Source organism: Gallinula chloropus (assembly GCF_964237585.1).
Source record: "Gallinula chloropus genome assembly, chromosome: 1".
Taxonomy (NCBI): Eukaryota; Metazoa; Chordata; class Aves; order Gruiformes; family Rallidae; genus Gallinula; species Gallinula chloropus.
This window is the reverse complement of record NC_140085.1, coordinates 15,169,498-15,190,667: the sequence shown is the minus strand read 5'-3', so window position 1 is coordinate 15,190,667 and position 21,170 is coordinate 15,169,498. Positions and strand designations below refer to the sequence as shown.

The 21,170-nt window shown below is 41.4% G+C and overlaps 2 protein-coding genes across 2 annotated transcripts; one reads left to right on the top strand and one right to left on the bottom strand.

The window, feature by feature from the left end:
* Positions 1–8,358: 8,358 nt before the first annotated feature.
* EFCAB10 (EF-hand calcium binding domain 10) lies at positions 8,359–9,684 on the top strand (the record flags this gene model as incomplete). The annotated part of the gene is made up of 4 exons (XM_084279075.1): positions 8,359–8,458; positions 8,628–8,792; positions 9,051–9,135; positions 9,648–9,684. The coding sequence occupies 4 exons, from the start codon at positions 8,359–8,361 to the stop codon at positions 9,682–9,684; spliced, it is 387 nt and encodes a 128-aa protein (XP_084135201.1).
* Positions 9,685–10,529: 845 nt separating this feature from the next.
* On the bottom strand, positions 10,530–20,912 carry RINT1 (RAD50 interactor 1; the record flags this gene model as incomplete). The annotated part of the gene is made up of 13 exons (XM_084263314.1): positions 10,530–10,919; positions 12,067–12,185; positions 12,262–12,442; positions 13,097–13,311; positions 14,961–15,160; positions 15,878–16,015; positions 16,223–16,448; positions 16,647–16,757; positions 18,509–18,665; positions 19,779–19,928; positions 20,006–20,179; positions 20,347–20,588; positions 20,736–20,912. 13 exons carry the CDS (start codon positions 20,910–20,912, stop codon positions 10,706–10,708), a joined length of 2,304 nt encoding a protein of 767 aa, XP_084119440.1. The 3' UTR covers positions 10,530–10,705.
* Between the last annotated feature and the right edge of the window lie 258 nt (positions 20,913–21,170).

The window sequence follows — 21,170 nt, the reverse complement described above, 5'->3', positions numbered from 1 at the left end:
TCAGAAGCTTTGGTTGTTACACATACGCAATGCATAGGCCCGTCAGCCATAAAAAGCAACTTGGATAACTTGTATGCCTTCTTTTGTATCGATGTAACAATTGTAAATAGTGCTGATCGACCTTTGTAGAGAATAGTTTATACAGCATATTCTATTATTGCTGATTCTCAGTGAACTATTGTTTTAAAAAAAAGAAGAAAAAAAGAAATTTTTCTATTTACACCTTATATTTTGTTATGCTGTTGACCCATGGCACTTTAACAAAACTCTGTGGGTTTTGCATAGCTGGTCAGTCATGGGATATATTAAATAACTGTTGTTGCACAGAAATGAATTTGCACCTGCTATATTGTGCTTTCCTACTACAGATTTTAGAACCTTTTCCAGAAGACTTTTGAAGAAAGCATGTCCAATCATTCTAAGAAAAAAAAAAATGCCATACTTGTACAGCCAATTTCTTTTCTACAATCCATATTTTGTAACACTAAGTATTTTCATTCTTTGTCCTGCACCTTTATGTATTAGCAGTATCAAATAGAATTCATTCCATGCTTGTGATAATTGTAAGCAGAATAAATGTCTAAAGTAGGTGTAAATAGTAAATTCTATGGCTTACAGTTTAAAAAAGGAAAAACAGAACAAACATGTATCTGATTGATACTGCCATGGTTCAACACCGGGCCTGGAGATATTCTCTAGTGAGCGATTGTATTTTTTGTTTTTTTGCTTTATTATTATTATTTTTTTTTGTAACATGGCTTTGTAAATAAAATAATTTATATGTTTGTAAGAAACAGACGGGTGTTGTCATTATTTACCTTTGCAAAGCAAAAATGCTGTCTGTAGCAAGACTGCCCTTTTCCTTCCCAGAGGCTGGAGTACTCCGTGCCGACAGCCAGCGCTGAGGATTGCGCTGGTAGTTCCGCACATCTGCCCACCTCTCGGTAGGGGCTGCATTGCTCTGGGATTCATTTTGGCATTCCCCTCTAAAATATTTCTGTATTTACATGTCAGGACATGTGTGACGATCAGCTGCTGAGGTTTTTGGACTGAGAAATCATTTTTAAACTCCTTTGCTTAGCTGAATGCGTTTTCTCATTCCTTATCAGCGTAAGAATTAACTTTGCTTGAGCTGCTAGATTTAGGAATTCTCGCTTCAATGGGCAGCACAAATTTATAACCAGTCTTTTTATCATGGTTAATACTAAAAACGCAACTTTTATCTAGGCATTAAGATTCTTGTTCTGTGTAAAGCCTGTTCCAATTACAGATCAAATGAGACTTAAATTGTTCACTGGCTTGACAGCTCTGCAGAGAGGATTGCGGTTTTTTTCCTCCCGCAGCAAACCTCTTCTGCAAAGCTGGGGAAGATGTACATGCTCCTTTTACTGAAGTATCTGGAAACTCATTCTTGGAGATACTGTAGAGAAGATGTTTACAATTATGGTATGATTTTTTTTTTAAAGCAAGACATTTGGACTGCAAACTGCATTTTTGTATGCATACACTGCGACATGGGAGAGGAGGTAGAGCTGTCCTGCATCACAGGGTGCAGTCATCGGAAAAGGAGCATTTTACCTTCTAGCTTTTTGTGTCATGTCTGTCGTGTTCTGGTGCATGTGGCAAAAGCTAATCCTGCACTTCCTCCTTACTGTCCGCTTCCTGCCTTGGTCTGAGCTGCTGATGTTTTGAAAACTCTTTTATCTTTTTTTAGTCTTGAGTTTATGTTTTCTAGTACAGAAAGACTGGCCATCGGGAAGAAACAGTAGCTAGTGAAGTTTCATCTGATAGCGAGTGGTCCTTGCATACGGCCGAAGAGTGACGCCGCCTTTGTGAGACACGTTGCTATTTCCAGCAGCCATTAAAAATTAAAGCTACAGCCAAGAAAACGGAGCATTGCAGCCATGAGTTCTGGGTTGCTTCCCATCACTGCCCATGGCCAGCGAAGGCTGAAGACCGCTACATTTCTTTTCCAAATGTGACTGAGTCACCTTTTAGCACTCGCAGGTTCATTAGAGCGATTTACAGGCTGTTCTCTCTTTGGAGCTTGTTTCCCCCACCCTTTTTTTTCAGTTATGCAACTATGATTTTGCTTGTAGCTGTACTCTTTTGCTTGTATTTTCCTGTCTAATGCGCTCTCAATACCACTGGTTTTGGAGGGAAGTGGATCACAGTGTAACTTTTTCTTCACTCTAGTTTTTATGCTTCTGTTTTTACCACAGAAATATTTATTTTAGAAGAAGGTTGTTGCTGTCTGCAACCAGTATCTGTTTTACTCTTCCAAATCTGTCAGGATTCACAATGCCAGATACCAATTCCAGAAATATTTGGAGAAGATTCATACAACAGATTCAGAATTCAGAACACAAAAAAAGATGTTTATTTCATGCAAATTTTTATGCTGCTTTGCTCCTTGAGTACCTCTTGAAAGCCGCTACTCGAAGCAAGCATAGACCTCCTTTAAAACCTACTTTCCTGAATTTGCAAAAGATACAACTGGTGGTTCAGCCACAGGTCCCTGTTTTCCCCTCGACTGGAGAATCGATGGCAGATGTGTGCGTGTTCCTGTCCTCATTTTGCAAGGCGTCACAAGTGGCATTGGCAGGATTCTTGTGTGTGTGGCTTTTGTTGACCTGCTGAAATATTTAGATCTAGACTGTGATCTGCTCTCCCTACAGAAGGGAGAAGTGAAGCTTCGTTGTTTGATTAGCTTGGAGCAGTTGCTAGCATGGTTCATGCAACACCACAAGAAACCAGTTTTTCAGAGCTGTCCAGCTTGCAGAAGGCTACAAGGGTAAAGGTGTAAATACAACAAATGGCTTGATGAACTCATGAGTGCAACCCCCTGAGTCCTGTGTCTCTGTCAGCAACTTCCAGCCTGGCAGAGGGGTGACTGGTGACATCACTGCAGAAGAGAAACCATCATCCCTTCCCAGTGGCAAATTTTCTCAGTGTCGATGTGGAGAGCTGTATCATGGGTGAGCAGACAGGTCACTGCAAATGGATTACTGGGGCTTAACTCTTTCACATTTCCACTGCAGAAGCAGAATATATAGGCCTGTCGCCTTAGTTCTGAAGACACTCTCTCAACAGCCTGCAGAAGAAACTCTTCTGGTCAGTTCCACTCTTAAATTGCAAGTATTTCACTTCCTTTTTCTTTAGTTCTCTCTTCCTTTGACCCATAATCCATTGGGTGGTTTTGTGGCATGTTTTGTGTTTGGGTTTTTGTGGGGATGGTTTTTAATCTTGCTTCATGTTACTCCTTCCTCCTTAATTCCCTTTAGGATTTGTGGTTGGATCACATATCCTGAACAGTAATGCCAACACATCGGGCTTGCTGCTTCATTATCAAGGAGACACCAAGAACGTGCAGAAAGCTGTTTTTCACGTGTGTTATTTTGCAGAGTGCTTCCAAAGCTACTGCTTCACACTCTGAGCATGGATGCTTCCCAAGAAACAAAACATTCAAAAGGAAAATGCTCCATTTGTGCTCCTTAACCTAGAACAAACCAAGTTGCCTGTTTGCTCCTGGAATACATAACAGACTTGGTGCTGGGCCTTTCATTCCTACAGACAGTTCTCTAATGCCTCTTCTACTTTGCCCCTAGCATATTACTGGACCACTCACTCCCGTGACCTTGACTATTGATCTTCTAATCCTGACCTCCTTTCATCTGCAGTTAAATGCCAATAAAACCTGAAACATACTTGCTTTTCCATTTTGAGCTTCTGTCCAGAGTCTTTGTGCTCACACTGGCCTTCAAAATCCCAAGAAAGGGAAAGAAATTGAAGCACAAAGCGAATGAGTGAGCACTGTAATGAACTGTAATCTCCCCACTTGCCCTGACTTACGAGGACATGTCAGCAGCCTGCCAAATCCTGTGAGGGGGTCACTCAGTAGAAGATGAGAGCCAGACTCTTCAGTGCTACACAGTGGGAAAATGAGACACAATGAGCCTAAGTGGACATAAGGGAGGTTTAGACTGGATACAAAGGAAAAAAAGCCTGCCTTCCATGGAGATAAGCATTAGAAAAAGTTGCTTAGAGGGGTAGGTGAAATCTCCAGCTTTTGAGACTTTCAGACCCAAACTGGGTAAAGCTCTGAGCAACCTCGTCAGACCTCAGAGATGGAAGCTGGACTACAGACCTTCTTGTCCTGTGATCCAGATGGGAAGAAAGCAATAGTGATGATCTAACTCTTCTCTCAACAGCTCACCTCATAGGGTCATTTTTTCAAAACGCAATGGAGATGTGTAGTGTGAATTTGCTCTACAGATACTACTACAATAAAAGCATCTGTGGTCTTATGGGCTCAGAGCCACAGTTAAACAGACAAATATACTTGTATATCTGAAAGAATGAAGGCTCCTGCTTAACATCTTCTTTTTTCCCCTTTGACTTCAGCAAATGTCCTACTGTAGTTCTAGGAAATCAATTTCTTGGGTTTTCAGTCAACTGGGAAGTAGCCGGTTCCGTAAGAGAATCATGTTTCCTGATACTAAAGTAGCTTCTTTTGTGACATGTTTTTACTTCTCTTTGATGTACAAACAGTAACTGGGAGTATTAGTCCAATTCCCAATACTATGTTTTTCTCAGTGTAGGATTTCTGATGACAGGTTTAGTCTTTACTTCGCATTGGCTGAAAAAAACCAGTCCACAGTCACAGCTTAGCCTTAAACCTGCCGGCTCTCACGCTTGTAGTGGGGACTGGATGGTAACATGGTGGAGACACACTGATCCAGGGTACTTCTGTACTACATCAAGGACAATTTCTTGACAGAAGTGCTCGGCAGGCCGAGTCTGGCTATGCTAGACGTGCTGCTCACACATAAGGGCGGGCTGGCTGGGAACAGTGACACTGGTGGCAGCCTTGGCAGTAGTGACTATGAGATAGCAATGCTTCAGATTCTGAGGGAAGTGAGGAAGATAAATAGTCGAGCTGCAGCCCTGGAATTCAGGAGAGCAGACTTTGTCTCCAGCCGACACTTAGTTGGCAGAGCCCCACAGAAGACTGCCCTGAAGGGCCCAGGGGAGCTAGCTGAAGGCAAGAACAGTCCATTCTGACATGCAGGAAGTTGAGCAGACGTGGGAAAAGGCCAGCATGGCTGACTGGGGAACTCCTGGTTGAAATCAAATCCAAAAGGCAAGTATGCAGACTGTGGAGGCAGGGGTAGGCTACCCCAGAGGAATAGAGAAATGCTGCCCAGGCATGCTGAAGCAGCACTAGGACAGCCAGCTCATTTGGAGTTGGAAGGCCCTTTCTTTATATTAACGTGGAAGGCAGGCTAAGGACATTGTGGGCTCCGCTATGTGGGGTGGGTAACCTAGTGACAAAGGACATGGGAAGGACTCAGTGTTGCCTTTGCTTCAGGTTTTAACTGAAGACGTCTGTGCTCAGATACTTGGGCGGAGTCTGGGGAGTGAGAAAGATCATGGTGAGAAGGGGACAGGGTTTCTAAGGCCTGGAAAAAGGCAAAGGCAATGCCTGCTTTCAGGAAAGACCCGGGGAACAACGGGCTGCTCAGCCCAACCTTGAGCCCAGGCAGGTTACAGAAGCCATGCCCAGACAACATGCATTTACCAAGGGGAAGCCACACCTGACCAACCTGCTTGCCTCCCCTGATGAAATGCCCGCAGAGCACAGTGAATGTTGTTTACTTTGACCAAAGGAAGGCTTTTAACAAGGTTTTTATATTCCTACAACAAATTGGAGAGATATGGATTCAAGGTGGGAACTAAAAAGGTGGGTGGAAAATTGTCTTAACAGCACGGCTCACAAGTCCAGTGGGTTGATTGTTACTAGTAATACGTGCCTCATGGGTTAACACTGGGCAAAATAATACTGAAGGGTTTCATTACCATCCTGGGTGCTGGGATGGGTGGCAAATTCATGGATAACAACAAATTGGGGGTAGAGCCAGGGCTGTCCTTAAGAGGGACCACAACAGGCTAGAAAGTTAGGCTGATGGGATTGCCATTAGGTGCAGCAAATGAACAACAAATGCAGAGCCCTGCATTTGAGAGGGGGCGTAACCCAAGACCATTGAACAAGGTGGGTGATGATTGGCAAGAAAGCAACTTTTCAGGAAAAGGGGCTGGTGGACAAATGGCATGACACAATTTTAAATAACCAGGGCATTTTGAAGACATGAAAATAGATTTGATCCTGAATTCCTGATTAAAATTCAATAAGCAGCATGTCTGTAACAGAACCAGAAAACTTTCAGATGCTTGTCAAATCCTATTTTTTCCAGCTACCAGAAGTTCAATTTTTCTTACAAGAGTCCATGTCAACTGCTCACAAATTGTCCTAAACTATCATACTTTCAGGACTCATATATATACCTGATACTATCATCATATGAACTGATAATAATTTATTAAATAATAAATACGTGATTTATTATCAAAACATCTTTTCATGGAAATAAATGGTGCTTAACAGTGAACCAGAAGTTTTAAAAAAATTAGTCCCAGTTGTAAATGGAATTTTGGTTTGCTCTAGTGATTGTTGAACTATTCCTCAGAGAAACACACTTCAATCTAATTCCCGTGTTCAATCTTAAAATTTCAGCCTTTAACATATGTATGTAGTACTGGCTATCTTTGACCATTAAAAAGGAGAAACTTCCTTTGCTAAATGCTGCTTTCCCTGCCCAAATCACAGATTTTCACTGTCTTTCCTTTGCTCCTTCCTTTCTAATCAATGTCCCTATCCTTAGGTTCTCATTTTCAAAATATCTTCTGTGTGTTTATTTCTCCTCTGATGGCCAGCTCAGTCTTATTTGTACTTGACACTACAATCTACACTTTCCCCCATCGCCCTTCTTGGGGGTGGGGAGAACCAGACAAACAAAACCAACCCTTAGCTAGTGCTTTGCAAAAACATAGACAAAATGCAGGCATACGTTCAGTACCTATGAATCATATTCCTTAGGAAAAGGAGATTTCCATTACTGCCAGGTAGCTGTCAAGGGAGGTAACTGTTACAAACCTACACTTCCTCTAGCTCTAATTAAGACTGGAAGCACCTAGTACAATGAGTTAAAAATACTAAATAATACTTGCACAGCGTAGCTGTACAATCCCTTCAGTTTTGAATATTCTGCCCAATTTTTCTCTAAGAAAAACAAAAGCATTCTATTAATGTGATATCACGGTTGCAGCAAATAGTTAAATATAGACAGTGCTAGACTTTTCACAGGAACCCATGTTTTTTATTTACTATATGCTCATTTATTCATTGTCTATTTTTATTTGGTGGCAGATGGTTATGTTTGAATTTGTTTTTAGTGGGACCCTTTATCATTCTCCTACTCGCTTTGTTTGGGAAGTACAATAGCAAGGTTCTTTGGTGCCTCTTCTCTGTCTGCACAGGCTGTGCTGCACACCTCAATAACGACTTAAAAATCACAGAATCCGAGGGGTTGGAAGGGCCCCTCCAGAGGTCATCGAGTCGTGTCGTGTGTGTCCCACCCCCCACCCCCCGCCAAAGCAGGTTCCCTAGGACAGGTCGCACAGGGAGGCGTCCAGACGGGTCTTGAATATCTCCAGAGAAGGAGACTCCACAACCCCCCTGGGCAGCCTGTCCCAGGGCTCTGTCACCCTCACTGTGAAAAAGTCCTTCCGCATGTTGGTGCGGAACTTCCTGTGCTCCAGCTGGAAACGGTTGCCCCTTGTCCGGTCCCCGCAGACCACTGAAACGAACGTCACCTTTCTGCTGCCGGTTGCCATTCAGGGATTCTGCTGGTCCCGGCAGCGCCCAGCACGCCCCGCCCGCCCCGCTAGGCGGCAGCTGAGGGCTCGGCTGCCCGGCTGCAGGTGGGAGGATTGGCCTTCGGCGGGAGCCCGGGGAAACGCGGCAGGAGCGCTCCGCGTTACCGCATGTGGGAGGAAGTGGCGCTGACACTGAGAAGACTTGAGTGAACGTGAAAAGCAACGGCGTGTAACTCGCCTTCCCCGTGAATTAACGCAACTGCGGTGCAAACTAACAACCTGGCTGGAAGCGGCGGGTTTTCCGTGCCAGTGCTAACGTGATGACAGCTCGGCAGATTAACTTTTGCGTCCCGCTTTCCGCCCGCTGGAGCAGGGGCTGCGCGGTCAGCCAAGCCTCGGCAACGCCATTTACTCGTCCGGTGCCCCGAGCCGAGTGAAGGGCCGCCCCGCCGGCTCTGGCTTCTCCTCCCGCCGAGCCCCCACGGCCGTTTGCTTCCTGCTCCCGCTGTCCCCTCCCCGCTCACCTCCCGGAGGCGGCCCCGCCGCCCTCACCGCGCGCAACGCCTCGGTGAGGCGGGAACGGTTAACGGCCTGCGCGCGCGCGGCGGCGGGGCGGCGCTCGCGGTCTCCGGGCAACGCGGGATGGCGGCGCGCGAGCAGCAAGGCCACGACTACCTGCAGCGCCACCGGATCCCCGAGCTGCTCCAGCGCCTCGGCGCGCTGCTGCTCTACCACCGCCCCGGTGCGGCACCGCGGCCCGGGGCGGGGCGGGCAGGGCCCTCCGTCTTGGCCGGGGAAGCCGTGGGGATCTCCCCCACCGGGAAAAGCGGGGCGGGGATGGGGCGGGAGCGAGGAGGGGGCTGTGTGCCCTTCGGTCATTACTTGCTCGGGGCGATTTTACCTCGTTGCAGAAAACCCACGCGAGTTCCTGATCCAGGCGCTGGAAAGGGTGAAGGCTGGAAGGCGGGCGGAGGGGGAGTACCCTTACCTGATGGACGAGGCCAACCTGGGCGCCATGTTCGAGCTGCTGGATGTTGTGGGCCAAGGCCACATCAGGCCAGCGCAGTACAGAGAAGGTGCGTCTCCCCTGAACAGCCAGGCATGTCGAGCTGTGCCTATTTGCACAGAATTACTAAAATCCCTTCAAACCTATGCTTATGTGTACCTTAAAGCCATCCTCACTGCTGGCAATACACAACCCAGAACTCAGAAAGTTATAAAAAAAGCCCCAACCCTGTGCTTGTTAGATGTGTTTACCTTTGCTTGTATTTCGATCGCTTTATGATGTCAAATGAATCTTTCCAAGGTTTGTGTAGGAAATTCTCTTTCTTTAGCTCTTAAAACTTTGGGTCTAAGCACTGAAGATCTGCAGCTTGGAGATGACATGAATATCACACTGGACGTATTCAAGGAAGAAGTGTAAGTTTAACTGAAAAGTTTTGGGGGGGCAAGGACATGCACAAGAGGTATTTTACTGAGATTTATTTATTATGTATAAAACTATGCATTTAAAGGACTTGCTGGCTTAAGCTTAATCCCTTTACTCTGTGCTGCAAGATTTAAAAAAGGTCAGTTACTGTCTGACCTTGCCTGGCCTGCTATAGCCATCTCACCAGCGTCTCAGTTCCAGGATCCTCTCAAAGCAGCTTCTCATGTTATAATACCCTTCCTGTCAGACAGGTCACCAGGTAGCCCAGGGGTTCAAATACTGATCCAGAAATGTGGAATAGTGACGCAGCAGCGTTACCATCTTTGCCAGAGGCAGTAACATGGCTGTAGGTGAAACAGCTCACAGTTGTAATAATTTCTCGTGGTCAAGGTAGGGTTCATGGGGCAAGTTTTTGTTAACTATTGCAATCACTGAAAGGTAACTTACATCAATTATCCTTGTTGTTACCTAACTACAATTCCCCTTTTTTTTTGTGTCCTAGGAAGAAAAAGATGCTGGAGAGCTGGGCTGTGTATTAGTTTGAGTAGTGGTTTGCTGTATATATTAAAAATAGGCATCTTGCTCAGCTCTGCTGCATTTTGTCTGCTCTGGACAGCTGCTTTCGTGCAGTCCTCTTCCTCATTCCCCACCTCTCATCCCCCCTCCATTTGAGCAATCAGCTGAAAAGGACAAATGACAAGAACTTGTTCATGTTTACCAGGCACTGGAAAAGTATTGAGAACCGCTTAATACAATTAGTTAAATTAAAGATCTCTTTTAGACAGCTAGAATAGCATTTCAGAATTTCCTGTTTCAGTATGTAGCTTACAGGAAAGGGAATTGTGACTTGTGGGCTCATTACCATTGAGTAAAATTTTTTGGGGGGAGGGTGTGGGGTGTGGTTTTTGTAAGGAAAGACCAACTTCAGCAACTCATGACAACTGTCCCTGGTTAACCAAAGGCAGCACTTCCAAGTAAAATGTTATTTCCAAACTTACAGTTTTTATGCAATGTTTAAGGAGAAATTTTTAAAAAGAGGAGAAACTCTGGTACAGCAAAAAAAAAAAAAGTATGAATAAAAAAACCCAAAGCAACCTATTCCTTCATTCCTTCCTTCTCTGTCCTACATATACACATTTTAATCCCAACATCCCTTACCTGGCATTTAGAGATGTAAAACATCGGTGTTTAAGTGAAGGTGGAGCAGTCGACAGGGGACAGTTGTCCATATTGTACAGAAGTGTGTTTACACTGTTACTACTCTGTATTCCTTAGCATGAAGTTACAGCACACAACATGTTCATTAGACATGAAGATAGGTTTAGCTTCTAGCTGCCATGCCAAGGTGGCTATGGAAAATCAGATCTGCACAGTTTGAAACTAAGTCTGGAGCATTTCCTAGGTTTTTTTTAAACTCTGTACCAGGTGTAAGATTCGATTAAACCAGTGGTTCAGCATGCAGTATCAAAAAAAAGAAGCCAGGTGTGTTACAACGTATTTGCTTTGCTTTTGTTTGAAATAGGTGATCTAGACCATTCTTAACCATTTCTGAAGAAGTCTTTATTTTCCTGTGTTTGGCCAACTAGCTCTCAAATTGAGAAGAATCTCAACATCGCTTTGAGCTAATTTATAAACTCCAAGTTCATTTAGTGCTGCAGTTGCAGATGGCTGGTTTGGCTTTAATGTCTCACTTTCTGAAGCTGACTGTAGTACATCCTTCAGAAGCAAGGCAGAGCCGACGTTCAGGTTCAGGATAATGCAGGCTTCTTTTATGCTAGAGGAAAAAGTTCACAGATTAACATGGCAAGCACCCATGAGCTCACTTAGTTTTGTGCATACAGTGTCTAACCAAAAAAAAAACAACCCTCCACAGACTTCTGAAAAGGATCAGAAGTACTGGACTGAAAGTACTGCTTAGATCAAGGGGAACAGAAGATTTGTTCTTACTGCCTGAGCCTTTTCCGTTATGTATGCCTATCTTTCAAGTATCAACATTTTGCCTCCCAGTGCTCAGCCTGGTTTTTGGTTCTTAAGTTCTTCCACCAGTATTAAAAATACAGATTAGAATTTACCACTTAATCTATCTTCCCCTAACTACATTTTTCCCTAAAATAATTAGAAACTTCTTATTTGGTATATTTTAAGAACACAGTTTAATGGACAGTTGATAATTCGTATCACTGGGGAGCCAACAGATACCCTGTCTTTGTCATTCTGGTTTTCAGCCTAAATACAGTGGCCATGTACCCATCATGCGCTATTTTTAATGGTCCCTTTGGGCATCTGTGTCCTCTTATACTGGAATAATATGTATGTATCAACCACCTTTATGAAGGTCATGTTCTCAAAAAAACTCAAACCCAAAGATCCTACATGAATATTCCAATTTAAAAATGCCAGTATATGGTCTTTGTCTTCGAGAGTTCAAGATGATATTAAGATTTCCGCCCCAACTAGCTGAGGAGTTCAGTGCTGGAGTCTATAGAAGACTGTGAGCTATTTAAAAAAGACTAACCACAAGGCAGGTAGCTTCTCATCAATGAAAGCAACTGGGCTGCTATGATATGCAAGGCAATTCTGAGCAGGAACATAGCTTAAAATAGCCTTTCTGTTAACAATAAACTGTGTTGTAACTCTATCTTTTGAGTAGTTTCTTTGGGCCCAGTTTCAGAAGTCTGTGCTTCGCATATTCCTTCCGTAAATTAATTTATCTCGACATCCTGACTGCACAAAATTGCTATTGGAGTACACGCTGCAGAATCAAAACTCCCCTAGTTGTAAATAGGAAGCATAGATGAGCCACAGATTTTAAGTGTGGATCAAAACTACCTGTGAGAAAATCCTGGTGATAGGTAAGACACGTGTGTTCATCTGGACACTTATTTCTGAAATACCGGTAAATCAGAAGTTTGCCAACTTACTGCTTGAAGTAGTTTTCTGGCCTCTTGCAGTAGTGTGAAAATAAAGGGAACAGATTTCTACTCATGTCAAACTGGAGTTGTGCTGCTCCTCCTTCATTGAAATGATTTGCCATAATTATCTACAAACACAAAGAGCAGTTGCTGTTTGGACCAGTCACTTATACCTAGCACTGGTCACGTTTTGCTGATACTTACTTCCTGATAAATGTATACATCCACCTTCTCTGCAAGCATTTGCCAGAAAATTTTGAACAGTGAGTGACAGAGCTGCTGTTCTAGCTGTAGCAAGCGGTCTCGTAGGGTCAGCAACATTGGGCAGGCTGTGCTGGATAAAGACATTACTGCTTGCTCTGCTTGAGATGGCAAAGATAACCACCTGAAAGAAATAAAGTACTGAAGTCATTAGAATGAAATGATTCATATTACAACAACTGAAGTTAAAACTATCCTTTAAAAAAAAATCTTACCAATTTACAATGGTTTAGAGAGACTTCTCCCTTCCTATTTCAAATCTAAAAGTAATCAGTCAAATGCTATGTTTCAATTTCATTAATAGCAAACTCATGCTTTAGTTATAAAGCTCCAATCATGCCATTCAAAGAAACCCCAGCTACTCTAGAAAATCACTCAGGAGTTGCATTCCTTCTATGAAACACTTCAGCCATTCTATTCAGGAGCAAACATTCAAGAAGCCCTATGAGCACGTGAAGACAGTCATTACAGGCCACTTTGCATTAACTCTTTAATAATACTGTGAAGATAATAATTCTTGTCCCAACTACAGTGATTCAGAATCCTTTCCAGGGTTTTTAAGACAACACGCCAACTAACTGCAGAGGTACTTTAGAAGGCAAAACATTAAAATTCTCTTACCACTTATGTCAAGACTATTTTACAAAACTTACTACCCTGTGGCATTCCTATTCAGGAAAATAATTTTGCCAATTAGCTACTCCTGCCTTTATTTAGCTCAGTATTTTATTTGGAAATAATACTGTAATATGGGAAGAGAATAAACAGACAGAATCACCTCTCCTTTTTGTACAGCTTTGCAGCATCTTTGACTTCTCTGAAGACGTGATCTACTTGTCGCGTCAGCATGTCATGTTTCAGGCGTTCCAGGAGGTTGATCATTTCATCAAACACAGAACTCTCCATCGAGGCCAGCTGCCCTAGCTGCAGTTGGCTGACAGCACTGCTTTCTGCACGAACCTCCAGTTCAGCCTGCTGCAGCTGCAGGAAGAACTAGAGAAACAAAACCAGATATGAATACTACAAAAAATAATATTACTGTAGAAAGTTCACAGATTCACAGAATTGTAGGGGTTGGAAGGGACCTCCAGAGGCCATTGAGTCCAACCCCCCCGCCAAAGCAGGGTCCCTAGGATGGGTCGCATAGGTCAGCATCCAGACGGGTCTTGAATATCTCCAGAGATGGAGACTCCACAACGCCCCTGGGCAGCCTGTCCCAGGGCTCTGTCACCCTCACTGTGAAAAAGTTCTTCCACATATCGCTGCAGGACTTCCTGTGCTCCAACTTGAAGCCATTTCCCCTTGTCCTCCTCTTGCCCCTTCTCCACAGACCATTGAAAAGGGGTTGGCCACTTCCCTCTCTGTCCCACCCTTCAGATATTTATAAACATTAATAAGATCCCCTCTCAGTCTTCTTTTCTCAAAGCTGAACAGTCCCAGTTCATTCAGCCTTTCCTCATAAAAAGTTACTGGTTTAACTTTTTTACAAAGTTCTAGAAAACATTAACTTAAAATGTTAAGATTTACACAACTTAAAATTTTAAGATTTTTAAAACCACTTTCTTATTTTTCCCTGTGGTCCTGACTTGGGCAGGGGGGCACAAAAAAACCAGAACCCACAGTGGTTTAAGTCGTAGTGATGGAACTGATACAGATTTCAGATGCAACAGCAGACAGGTAATTGGAAGATATCTAGAGAAATACTAAAACTTTAAAACTCAGAGCAGAATGCCTAAAAAACCTTAAATCTGATTTTGACCTTTGCAAAAGTTAACTAGAATATTTATTTCTAAAACAAATCACAGTAATCGTTCACTAAAGCATAAATTCACTGTGCTGACAACAGCAAGAAAAGGGATTGAGTTTAATATGACATAGTAGTATCAAATTGTGGGTTTTGCTTTAAACAGACCTAAGTAAACACAGCAATTCAACATAAAGGCTGCTGTGCTGAGTCAAGGTTATCCTTTGCCATAGAGCCACAGTACCTGTGAAAACAAGAACAGCTTGGAGGCTGCCCATCTCACACACAATGCCTACTTCTACACACTTCACACAGAAAGAGATTTTTTTGTCCTTTTGTACCAATAACCACAGAAAAGCTGAACAGCCATGCTGCCACTAGGCGCTAACACAGCAAAATAATTCACGCCCACTTCCCAGTTATCAGCAAGTGGTTTTTCTGAGCAATGCCTAAACAGGTTTGGAACACAGATACCCATTCTGAATCCATTTTAGGTCACCTGCCTTGGGGGTAGTTCAAGTGTTGTGCATGGACTATTGCATGGACTTCAACCTCAGTGCTGTTAACACTGGCCCAGAGATCTCCAAAATCAACTCACTACTTTTGTCACAATACGAAGCACGAAAAGAAGATTACGTCTTCGTCTGTTCAGATTACTCTGTTCCCCAGGCTCTCATTGCACTTCCCTAAAAACTGTATAATTAATACAACTTAGAGCTCAAACTACAAATCTGCCCTTATTTATGCACCTTTTATTAAATCTGAATTTATATATCATTGCATATTTTCAGTAATTAATTCCTCTGAATATGCTTAGAGTGCTGGAAATACAATGCTATGAAACAAACACTTAAAATGCATTTTTTAAATTTTGTTTTAAAGTAAAATATTTACTTACCACATTGTCAGCCCAGTCTGCCAACACTGTTGCTATATAGTTAACAGCATTAAGGATTGCACAGTACCGGAATCCTAAGGAAGCTCTAGTCTCTTCCTTCATTACTTGAGTTAATCGTATCCTGAAATCATCAACTAACTCCTTCTGTAAGCCCAGGAACTGCAGTTTCCTGGAAGCTGTTGGAAGATTCTTATACCTGTCTGGAAAGACATTAATAGAATGCTTTTAGGTTTTCCAGCACTGAATAAAAACTTTTCAAAAACAAACATTATGGTCATCTTGCTACAGAACAAGACACCCATGAGAACATCAAACAGTATTTAGAACAGCTGACATTTCTAGAATTTCAGGGAAGCTACTCAATGCCAAAGCTAAGCATATAAAGACAGGACATTCCTCCCCTCCTGATTCCCCCAGCATTTTGTATTCTAAAACTTGAAGCAGGAGGTGATTATACACCACCCAGTGCAGCTCCTAAAGCATACTTGCACAGAGTGCAATAAAGCCACTCAATATGCAATTGTCTCCTGAAAACTTCCTTGCTCTTGTGTTCTGTTCCAAGAAAGCAGATGTTACTTAAAATCCTCTAAATTTTCACAGATTCAAATGGAGTAGTAGGATTTTTTACTGCACTGTAAAAAATTATACTCTCTCAAGTATGAGTTTTAATATGTTAAATATCAAATGTTGGTTTTAACAGTTATTGTGTAAACATGTCACTACATCAAGATGATTCATTCTTCAGTGTCCAAAATGCAAAAAGAACAGGAAAGATTTTATTAAGTTGCAAATACCACAACTCTGCAATGTTATTTGGTGACTACTGCTTACAACGGAGAATTAGTAATTAAATCTGTTAGCTGAAGTTTTTTACTATTAGTTACAAATAACAGCAATGCCCATAGATTAATAATTACCTGTTATAACTAACAACAGAGTCATAAAAGTTTCAGCGCAGTCTGGGACTTTCATTTCATCTACATCAGTGATATCTTTGTATTGTGATATCCATGCAGCCTCTGATGAAAGCATAGAGTCCATTTTCTGAAGAGCAACTGAGATGCAAAAAACTCGTAAATTGCTTGTGTATTTAATATTTTGTTAAAAAACCTATTAGATTCTGACCAATTTTTAGTCAAAACAATCACAGAGTATAAAAATATGCACAAGTGACATCCTCTTTGAGGAGGCTATTTGTCTAAGTCTACACATACTTTCTGATTGTGCAGTACAAAGGCCAACAAACCCACTGGGAGTCTTACATTTCTTTTCCACTGTTAGCCACCTTTGGAAGCAGGATTCTTCTGAGAGAATATGCATGCAACTGGGAAAGCTGCTGAGGTAACCATGAACGCTGTATAACTCTCTCTCAAACAGAAGTACCTCATCCACAAGGTGGCAAAAGAGTGTATCATCATACAAAACGCAGGGAATATCAACAGCCAGCTTCTCCAAAATCAGCATTACCAGTGCACGAGAGAATTCAAGCTTTGGAAAGAAAAAAAAGGGCATAAAAAATCAGAGATTGGAAGTATTAACATTTTCAAGCATGCATGTTACAAACTGCTACTAGACTGAGCTAAGTCTCACTACACACGTCATGAAATCCATGGCAGTGGGCTCACACAAATGCCTTTCAGAAGTTGATTTAGGTATACAGATACATAAAACCATGGAAGTGCTTACCCCAGCATTCACTGAAGATCCTGCCTTGTCCAGTATTGGCTGGATTTTGTCATCAAGGAACTTTGAATGATTTCCAATCCACATAAGTACTTGTGTTAAATACCACTCGGGCTTATTTAAAAAAGAAAATATTAAATGCATCCAAAATACACTGATTCAAGAGCTACTAATATTTTAAGACAAACTCAAAAAATACAAGTCTCTTCCCCTGCCTTCCCTTGATCCCAGATCACACAAGTCTTTTGCCATGTTTTACTGAGCTTTGATTTTTAGAAAAGCAGTATCAGAGAAGTATTGCTGGATTTCATTTGTCTTAAATACATCAATTATTCTGTTTCTTCTCAAGCAAAAGCTTCATTTTTGTCTCCCCCTTCTCTACTGACTTCTTGCTCACGAGGTCATCTTTTCTGCTTCGCCTACGTCCCCCTTCTGTCTGTTCTTTATTTTCTGGTGCAGCAAAGAGGATGAACTCTTCAGAAAACTCTTCCCAGGAGCTCTGTTCTTACTGTCACTGTACCCAACCACAACCCACACTGAAAGTGGGGAATCTACCACCTTCTTATTTCACACCATAATGCCTTTAAGCTTTTTTAATTTCCACACCTCAAAATGTGGGCTGTATTTTTTGATGAATGCTTCTTTCAATGTTAATGGAAGAGTAAGCAGTTCCTGCCCCCATCACTTCCAATCGCCAAAGAACCTTCTGCTGAAGTGCACTCACATTCTGCACATTTCGCTTGTCTGTTTCTCACTTCTGTATTTATTTGCCCTTATCTACTGATTTATTTATTTATTTAACACATGCCCAGATCATTGTAAACTCTAAGTCTGTCCTCTGATATACTTGTAACCTCTTTCAGGTTGATGTCGCTCCAACATTTTCCATGGGTATTTTCTTTAATCTATTATCCAAGTTGTTAAAAAACCCCACAAACAAACAAAACAAAAACCCCAACCCAAATCTGCACAAGGCCTTGTTGGAATATCTTTCTGATCTGACACTAGATTACCTGCAAACTTTTCTTCATGACTTTTTTAAACTAGTTCACAAATTCCATCTCATTTTCCTGTTTGCTCATGAAATCATTTCATTCATGTCTAAAACACCTCTTCCCCACTAATACATGCAATATTATTTTTAAAAGCACCGCAGTTGCAATTATTGAGACTGCAAATACATTTACATCTACTCAGGATTGTCAATGTGAGCACAGAGACCTGTGCAACTCAACTGTTACAAAACAGCTCTCCGGCTCTGCCGCAGATGCGTTATGGCAGCATTAACAACCTGTTCCAGTGACAAGTCTCCAATCAAAATCCTCAGTCTTTGGAAATAATTCATACAAAAACCGAGTCAGTTTCCAACTGGTAAACTGGACATGTCTTCTCACACCAATAAAAAAACCCCAAACCTGAAAACTAATTACCTAAGAATGCCTTTAAACCAGACACATTTTTTACACCAACAGCAGAATCCAACTTTATCGGTTAAATGGCGGTAACAAAAAACAATGCCAAAAATCAGTCAGGGCTCTGTCCAGCCTCTGAGCTCAAGCAATACTGTTTGCAAGGAGACAGAGGAAATTAATCAAAGCTTCTGAAATTATGGGAGTCGGCCTAAGGTTGTATTAATGCTTTCTGATGGGTCTGGGCAAGGGACAAATATCACCTGGCCCAGGGAAAATGTTTGTGCCTCCAAAAGGTCTCCAAGTGCTCTCTTGCCCATGCACACTGAACTGTATGGTTTTGAAGAATCATAATTTCAGAAAGGAAAGTGTTAAAGCTATAGAATTTAAAAACAACAATCTATCTGTTGCTTAAAAAAAAACCCAAAACCAAACCACAACTGTTTTCTCCCATACCTTGTTTAAAACGTTGGTTTGTTTATTCCCAGTGAAATGATATTTGAATCTTTTCTGCAGAGGATTCAGCATGATTTGCATTGGAAGGATAATGGGTGGTGATGGGGGTAAAGAGTATTTTTCTGGCAATTGTTTAGGTTTGGTTAACAGTTCATCTCTAAGTTTGACAGTCAAGGATGGTGCTTGATTCTCACATCATCATAATCTCAACAGAAAAAATTTATTAAAATTAACATTTCTTAGTTCTAAACCTCAATGGATGAAGACAGGATTATGCAATACTAAAAATGTTTGCATTTAGATAATATTTAGTACAACCTGGGCTGGTACAGATTATTTATTCAATGACAACACAAGTCATTTAAGTGTTTCTCTTAAGAAAACCCATATAATTTGAAAAACAAACAAACAAAAACCCCACAGAAAACCACTATTATCAGTACCAAAGGCAGGGTCTGTCCAAGGTTGTTCATATTTGTTAAAGGAGGATAAAAGACTCCTGAGATTAAGAAATGCAATACATGATTTCCCATTTTCATGCAACTAACTTAAGTGACCAAGTATGCCATACCGAAACTGTTACCAACTCAGGGTTGTGCAGAACAGGCTTGTTTCTTCCTGCTACATGGGGTTTAAAAATAAAAAAAATAATAAAAAAAAGTTATAAAAACCAGTCACAATCATTTGAGGAAGAATTGCCTAGTTGAGCTTTTGACAGAAAGAGCAGCAGTGCTTTCTGATTAATCTTAAAGACAGACTACCATCACTGCACAATGAAAACCCTTCTGTAGTCTCCCCATTTTGCAGAGTCTCCTTTAGAGACATGTATCTTTAATATGTCCCTGAATGACAGGAGGGAAAGTTAAAGTGATTTCAAATAAGGCTATAAAAGGAAAAGCATAGTGGATATAATAAAACACACATCACCAATTTTTTATTAACATGGATAATCTTGCTGAAGCATTTAAGGCCTGATCCTCATAATGAAATCTGAACTGTCAGCTACCATGAGTTCACTAGATCTGATGACTTAGAGTTAAAATGTTGCTACTGCAACTTTAGCACCTGGCATTTTTTGAAGAAAAAAAAAAAATAAAAAAAATTAACCACAACAAAAAACCCCCAGCAAGATTCTGATGTTAATACAAAGTAACATAAATTCAAATTACCCTGTCTTTAGGGAGCACAAGATTTTTAAAGGTCTTGAGAATGAGCATCTCTGACATTTACTATTCTAACTAAAATGTACTCCACCTGTTGCAAAGGATACGAGGTTTGCAATTTCAGAAGCTGGCAAAAGAGCATCTCCAAATTGTTGTATACATCAGAAGCAACGGCTGGAGCACCAATGCCAAATGCCTGTGACTGTGGTGGCCCCACAAATGGCCATCGAAGCTGGGTTAGCACTTCTTCAAAGTCACTGCAACACAAACTAGGCACTTTAACACAAGCTTACTTTGCAACACAAAGATGATGGAGTTACAGTACGACTCTTACCTCGACAATTTGTCCTTCAGAATTTTATGCCAGAATTTAACAGTGGATCTCACAAAAGCAAGAAGATGAGAACAAGACGACTCCTGAAGTTTAATATCTAATTCTGCCATGAATGCTAGAGTACTGGCTGCCTCTGGAACATTGTTGGTTAGGAGGTATTGCTGAATGCTATCACTAAAAGACAAGAAAAGTCAAGGTCAAAAATTCATTAAATATAACAGAAGAGAATCATTTGTGTATTCAGAAGTTAAAATTAAGTATCTCTCAAATGTAAAATATTTTAGTGATGAGACAAACTAGGTTACCAGTCTCAGAATATATATGCAGCACTCAAACTTTACCTTAACTCTTCTATTCGTGAAATCCATTTAAGATAGGACAGGTGTCGTTCTATCTCTTCTACCTGGCTAATCAGTACATCAAGATCCTCCATCCATGGTTGAGCTTTCAGTAAGTGGCTATTGATTGAATCAGATAGAAGAGTTTCTTCCTCTAGAAGCCGAGTCAGAGACTTTTTAGAGTCTTCTGCATTCTTTAAGGCATGCTGAATTCTTTTAGGGACTTCTGATGAAACTGTAAGTACCTACATGCACAGGGAAGTATTAAGTCTGACATAAAAACACTGCACTACGTAAAGTAGTGCCATTTGAGATATCAATAAATTGCTTTATTTTAGTTAAATAAGCTTAATCATAAAGCATATTCAGAAGAGGGGAAAAAATACACTTACCTGTTCTTCTAACAGCTTTTTGTTTTCAGATAGCTTATCAATAAGGTCGTCTAGCTTCCTCAGAGAATCATAGTTATTTCCAACTTCTCTTTCCACAAATTCAGAAACATAGTATGGGATGTCACAATGATCCAGATCTCTAGGGACTTCTTTCTTCTTAACAGCAACGGTTGTCATGTTTTCTTTCTCTGCAATACTGATTATACAGTTTCTAATTAGTTACCACTAAGACAGCACAAACAACTATTGATCTATGGAAGACAGAAAGCTCCATGAAAAGCTGGGCAGTTCAATTTAAACTGAAACTTAAATAAGACATTCAGTAAATATACTGCTTTAAATGAGATAATTTGCTGGCATAAATCTTACCTGAGATATTCTAAAACCTTGCTTACACATTCAACTGATGATTTATCATGTATTAATTACTGAAGA